This window comes from Pongo pygmaeus, chromosome 6, assembly GCF_028885625.2.
Source record: "Pongo pygmaeus isolate AG05252 chromosome 6, NHGRI_mPonPyg2-v2.0_pri, whole genome shotgun sequence".
Taxonomy (NCBI): domain Eukaryota; kingdom Metazoa; phylum Chordata; class Mammalia; order Primates; family Hominidae; genus Pongo; species Pongo pygmaeus.
Genome location: NC_072379.2, coordinates 48,217,048 through 48,223,820, shown reverse-complemented (window position 1 = coordinate 48,223,820; position 6,773 = coordinate 48,217,048). Strand labels below are relative to the sequence as shown.

General features: G+C 39.0%; 1 gene segment (V, D, J or C); it reads right to left on the bottom strand.

Moving 5' to 3' along the window:
- Nucleotides 1-388: 388 nt before the first annotated feature.
- The window catches only part of LOC129040734 (T cell receptor gamma constant 1-like), a 61,099-nt gene continuing 54,714 nt past the window's right edge, over nt 389-6,773 (bottom strand). The window contains 3 exon segments of the C gene segment in view: nt 389-548; nt 2,459-2,506; nt 5,667-5,996. Of these exon segments, the coding sequence occupies nt 406-548; nt 2,459-2,506; nt 5,667-5,996 (521 nt within the window).

Below are 6,773 nucleotides of genomic sequence, written 5' to 3'. Positions count from 1 at the left end.
AAACACACCACATAATTCAACTAGCAAAGAAGACTGCTTCAGGGCATGTAAAATGAAAGGCTTCCAGGCAGTTATCTGATTAAAGAACACTAAGAGAGGGACAAGGCTAGAAGCCGCAGGCTGTCTACACTATAGCAGGCGCCATTTGGGTTGGCTGGAGGAGCTGTGGAAAACATGGAGAGGGTGGTGCTGGAGACCGCCATGGCTATTCCTCATTGTTATTACAGAGTGAGGTTCTCTGTGTGCCCATTGGTTTGAAAACCATTATACAATAATGATAGAATAGTACACACATGAGAACTGAAATGGCCCAAACCCAGAAAGAAAGCCCAACTAGATCCTCAGAAGACACTTCTAGGGACAATAACCGATGAGGAAAAGATGGCCTCCTTGTGCCACCGTCTGTTACGATTTCACTCCATTGCAGCAGACAGCCGTTCTTCTAAGCAGACAGAAGGCGATGATGGCAAAATAGACCACACTCTTGAGGAACAGGAGCAGGTACGTGTAACATGCAGAGGTATTTGTGAGCTGCAGCAGTAGTGCATCTAAGAGAAATTGCACATGTTCTTTTTACAGAATAAGATATATTAATGGGAGAGGGGTTCACAAATACTTATTTCTCATGATTTATATTGAAGTGATATTCCACCACCACCAAAACCTAAAAACAAACATCTACTGCTACCACCACCACCAAGAGTCAGACAAGTCAGAATTCAGCTTTCAAGTTGATTAACAACCTCTGCTAAATTCACTTAGAACATTTTAAACTATTAAAAAGTAAGGTTGCATTGTAGAAAATCAAAGAAAGTGGTTAATCCAGATTTGCTGTTGTGTTAGGCAGTTGTGGCACACTCACCTGTCTTTCCTAAATGTCTCTAATTATGGCTATGCTATTATTGGGTGACTTCATTTAATATTATTTGAAGTTTTGCAAGAGATATGTGATGTGAAGGAATAAGTAAAGACAGTGGGGGTGGACCACCAGTGGCTACTCAATGAGCTACAAGGCTGAGTCTCTACCTGTGGAAATTTCCATTTACATGTTTTGTCTTCATAAAGTCAGAATTCCAGGAACAACAGTCCTTGGTGTGGAAAAGGATCTCAAGAAGTGATGTGTCCATAACTCCCTGCCCTTGGTCAGTGAGGTGTTACTGCCCCTCCCTGCCTGGTATGGCAGCTTAAGTCAGAGCCCCTTGGTATTGGAAATAGAAGAAAGTTGAGCAGGGCTAGAGCCAATGCTTCTAGTCACATTCTTTGTGCATATGTAGAGAGAAAAAGCCAGAAACAAGTATTCATTCTGCGTCTGCTAAATGAGATACCCTATGCCAGACATCTCAAATTCATGCCCTTATCTCTTCAGTAACTGTGAATCTGGTGTAATTATTCTTATTTGGCTGATGAAAAAAATGTTACTCACAAAATATAGGTCAATTACACCTAATCATTAAAAGAGGTGGAGTGAAAGTCCAGTCTGCAAAGCCCATGCACCTACCCATCCCCACATTATGTCCATTTTGTTTCAGGTTCCTGGATTGGTAATTTCTTGCTATCTGACTCTATTGTAGAAAAAGAATAGAAAACTTACTAAGTACATAAACTTTTTGTTTGATAGCCTGATTTGAAATCCCAGATCTAGCTGTGTGACATGTATAGGGATTTTTATAATTATTTGCTTTAAAGGGACTGTAAATTGGGAGAAAAAAAGTACCATTTTATAGGAGTATTAAGAGGGTTAAACAAGAAAATGCAGAACACAGCCCAAGCCCTTTTGTGTAAAAAGCACTTGATAAACACTAGTTCGTGTTATTAGCTACTAGCAAAGACCAAAGACTAAAACAAAACAACTCGAGAAGCAGCATGGTATCATGTTTTCCCAGTCATTAAACAAAAGACAGGACAGGAGGCCGGGCACACTGGCTCACGCCTGTAATCCCAACACTTTGGGAGGACGAGGGGGCAGATCACGAGGTCAGGAATTTGAGACCATCCTGGCCAACATGGTGAAACCCCAACTCTACTAAAAATACAAAAATTAGCTGGCCATGGTGGCAAGTGCCTGTAGTCCTAGCTACTCGAGAAGCTGAGGCAGGAGAATCACTTGAAGCCGGGAGGCAGAGTTTGTGGTGAGCTGAGATCCTGCCACTGCACTCCAGCCTGGGTGACAGAGCACGACTGTCCAAAAAAAAGACACATGGATGAATAAAATCTGTTTTTTGAAATAATTAAAAGCATATCACTATACCACTGTACCCTCTAATTTACAGTCATCTCATACCCCAAAGCAGTAGTTTACTTTCTTAATACAACTTCTAGAAAATGAAGGACTAATTTAAAATATCACTAGGTCCATTCTGCAGCATCCAACCTAGCAAAATCCATTCCCTGATTTTTGAAGCCAGAAAAGTTCAAAACTTAAAATGATCAGGAGGAAGTAAAAAACACAAAAACTTACAATTTGCATCTTTTGAACAATTGTCTTTGGGATCCATTGTGATGACATCTAGAAGAATGAGAGCAAGTACTAGTCAATTGTTCGTGTGTGTGTGTGTGTAATTAAATGAATATTTATAAAACCTGTCGACAGCGAGGCAGGAGGACAGTTATTAAAAATATGAGCCCACAATTCCAGAAACAATTGGTCTAATTCTATGTAGTTAGGTAGATCTAATTAATATATTATGTTTTTGCACATCAAGATGTTGAAGTTTGTGAAGAATACATTTTTTTCCTTTTTATCACAACTGGAGTGTAGTATCCAAGAGCATTTGCTTTTCCTTCTGTATTCATAGCTCCTAGCACAGTGACTGCCACAAAGTATGTTTTTGATAAATACTTGTTCAATGGAAAAATAAACTGAACAAATGGCTACTTTATAGCCTTCAACACACACTGCTGACATGAGATCAGCAAAAAGATTAATTTTGTTTTGTCTGTTTGTTTGCCTGTTTTTTTTTTGTTTTTTGTTTTTTGTTTTTTGTTTTTTGAGGCAGGGTCTCACTGTCACCCAGGCTGGAGTGGAGTATAGTGCGGTGTCATCATGCCTCACTGAAACCTCAAACTCCACAGGCTCAGGAGATCCTCCCATCTCAGCCTTCTGAGTAGCTGGGAGTACAGGCACATGTCAGCACTCCGAGCTAATGTTTCTATTTTTTGTAGAGACAGGGTTTCGCCATGTTGCCCAGGCTGGTTTCCAACTCCTGGGCTCAAGCAGTCTTCCTGCCTTGTCCTTACAAAATGCTGGGATTACAGGGATAAGCCACCACACTCGGCCAAGAATTCTTTCAGTCCTAGAATCCACAACAGAATCTTACATGTTTGAAGGAGTCTGGCTTAGAAAAATTTCTCATCTAAGCAAAAAAAGCAGTCATTCCTTTCCAAATCATGCTTATCCCCAATGTCCCCAGCAAGTACAAATGATTTTCTGGAGGTATAGTGTTTCTGGACATAACAACAACAATATTAATAAAAGCTAACATCTACTGAGTGCTCATTATTGTGTCAGGCACCATGTTAAATGCTTCCCATGCATTTTTTGTTTAATGCCCCAATAACACTTAAGTGAGTTGTATTATGTATGGCCCCATGTTCTGAATGAGGAAATAAAGTTTAAAAAGTGCAGGCAACTTGCCGAGAGTCATATCAGTGAGTAGCAGAGCCAGTATTCAGACAGTAGTTGTAGCGGAAGAAAACAAATTGGACGTATGAAAAGTACTTTGTAGAAATAATCCACAGAAATAGACAGAAAGTAATTTATAAAGAGACAATATAATGTCACCATTGTGTACTCTAAGAAAATCTCTTTCAGTATGTTAATTACTCTCAGCAAATGGTCATTTTTATTACAGGAGCTCTGCATTTCGGTGCAATTCTTTCTGGGACTAGAAAGCGAGAGGCCAAGTCACATTGACAGTTCTCTCAACAAAACCTGAGGTGAGAGTTGAATTTATCTGTGATGTTTAAAAAAAAAAATGAAGAAGCAAACATGCAAACAAAGACAACATATTTTAAAACAGAAGAAAACAGAGTCGCATTGGTGTGTTGGTTTATTATTTTTCTACTAGATGTGTTCTTGTCTATACGGATATGATTCTGGTGTGCAATTTTATGCACTCACTGAGATCTTTATTTCATGAATTCTAAAAAAATGGACTTGAGGTATGGGCTTTGGGTAAGTCTCACAAATGCAAATGTTAGTTATCAAGTCTGCATGTCCAAATATCTTTAAGGGCTGACTTTAATGGGTTTTCAATGTCTTTTTATTTTCCTCATGGTGACTTCATTTATTAAAAGATAAATGAAAATGACTATCATTTATTTCCATGCATTGATTGAGGTAAAAAGAATAAAGAAACTATTCCCCATAATAAAATCTCTAAGTGTATCCTGAGTTCTCTCTCTCTCAATCAACGTTGGTTGCAAATGTGGACCAGATTAGTTTCATCTCCTTGAAAAGCACTTCATTGATTATATAATATGATCACTTCCATGTTATATTTTTAGCTTTTCTCAGAAAAACAAACTTTCAAGAAAGAGCATTAGAAATCTACTGTAGAATGACATTAAGAGAAGTGTCCTCCTTAACGTTGCTGCCTTGGGAAGCGCATGAAAGACATTTTACTTTTTGGCCGGGCACAGTGGCTGACGCCTATAATCCCAGGACTTGGAGGCCGAGGTGTGTGGATCACTTGAGGTCAGGAATTTGAGACCAGCCTGGCCAACATGGTGAAACCCCATCTCTACTAAAAATACAAAAATTAGCCAGGTGTGGTGGCAGGCACCTGCAATCCCAGCCAGTCGGGAGGCTGAGGTAAGAGAATCGCTTGGACCCAGGAGGTGGAGGTTGCAGTGAGCTGAGATCATGCCACAGCACTCCTGCTTGGGCAACAAGAGTGAAACTCCGTCAAAAAAAAAAAGAAGACTTTTTGCTTTTAGAATTTAGTGTAAAGTAAAACACATTATAAAACTGTAACTTCTCTCCTGTATTATATTCACTGCCCTGGAACTTACTACACTTTTTATTTTGCCCTGATCACTAGAAAAATCAGAACACTTAAGCACAGTGGTAAGACTACCCTCAAGCTTTGCACATTTGCCTCCCCTTTGTGTCTCAGCAAAGGAAATAGAAAATTGGAAATGTTTTTAGATAAACATCGTTCTGTCAACAACAGATAAACATCATTTTGTCAACAATAAACCCGTCGTTTTTAGGTTAAACTTTGTGGGTAGCAAGATTGAGGTGAGTGACTCTCCTGCTTCAGTAGAACATTCCTGAAAGATGTATATTTGTTCTTATTTCCCGATCAAGTCATCAAAAGAAGGGAGGGCTCTTTTTGAGCATTTACCATGTGTCATGTTGCTAGATGATTCTGTATATGTTGTTTCTTTAATCCATCTAACAACCCTAAAAATCAGCATATGACTTTCTTATTTTGTATAATGGAGCTGAGGCTGAGAAACCTTCAGTAACTTTTTCAATTTTGTTTTCTCCAAAGCCTATACCATTTTAATTCTATAGAAAAGTAGCAGGGCATTTATGCTACCATTAAATGTAACAACATTTAAGAAAGATTTATGTTTGTTTTTCATTAATACTGAAAGGAAAAAATGCAGCATTCCCTTTCAAGGAAGTGTTCTGAGAGATGATATGTGTAAACACATACCTGTCTTTATTGGAGGAAAGATAATTTCTTGATCAACTCCGTTTTTATTATTCTCATGTCTGACGATACATCTGTGTTCTTTGTCCAGTGACTTTTCTGGCACCGTTAACCAGCTAAATTTCATGTATGTGTCGTTAGTCTTCATGGTGTTCCCCTCCTGTGATCCCAGAATTGTGTTGCTCTTCTTTTCTTGCCAATGTATCTTAATAACATCCGGGAAAAATGTCTCAAGAAGACAAAGGTAGGTTCCAGCCTTATGGAGGTTTGTTTCAGCAATTGAAGGAAGAAAAATAGTGGGCTTGGGGGAAACATCTGCATCAAGATGTTTATCTATAGGGAGAAATGAAATATGAATTTAAAAGAATCATTAGAGAAGCACACACATTGCACGGTTTGAAGTGGCCTAGTACATAACCATAAAAAGAGAAGGTGCCATTGAGCTGGTGTCCACCGCGGCCTTTCATCCAGGATAGGATGCACAGTACGTATTATTGTGCTATTTTACAGATGTTGAAAAGAGGATCAAGACATTAAATAACTTGCCAAAAGTCACAGCTCTCAAGCGTCAGATGCTGGATGAAAACTTGGCCCTTGTTTATTCTGCACATGCTGTGATGAGTGTGATTTTTAACTGCCTCCTACCAGGGCTTCCAACGTTCATGAGCATATTTATTTTATTTTTTAATCTCTTTTGTTTCATCATAATGAAGCAGGTTTTCAAAGTGGATGGCAGGGGAAAGTGGAAGAAGGTCAGAAAACTTTAATGATGTCTCTACAGATGAGACTCTTTGGTCCTTTTCCCCCTTCCCTTTTCCATCCTTTGTAACTTATGTTCTTTGGTCAAATAAGACACATTCTCATGTTCTGCAATTTTGTGTACTCCCACTCTTCATTTAACTAAATCTGCAATGCACCATATTTATCTTATTATTTATCTTATTTCCCATATGAATAAATGTCAGAATTTTTTTTTTTTTTTTTGAGACTGGGGCTTGCTCTGTCGTCCGGGTTGGAATGCAGCAGCACGATCATAGCTCACTGCAGTCTTAACTTCCCAGGCTCAAGTGATCCTCCCACCTCAGCCTCCCAAGTAGCTGGGACTACAGG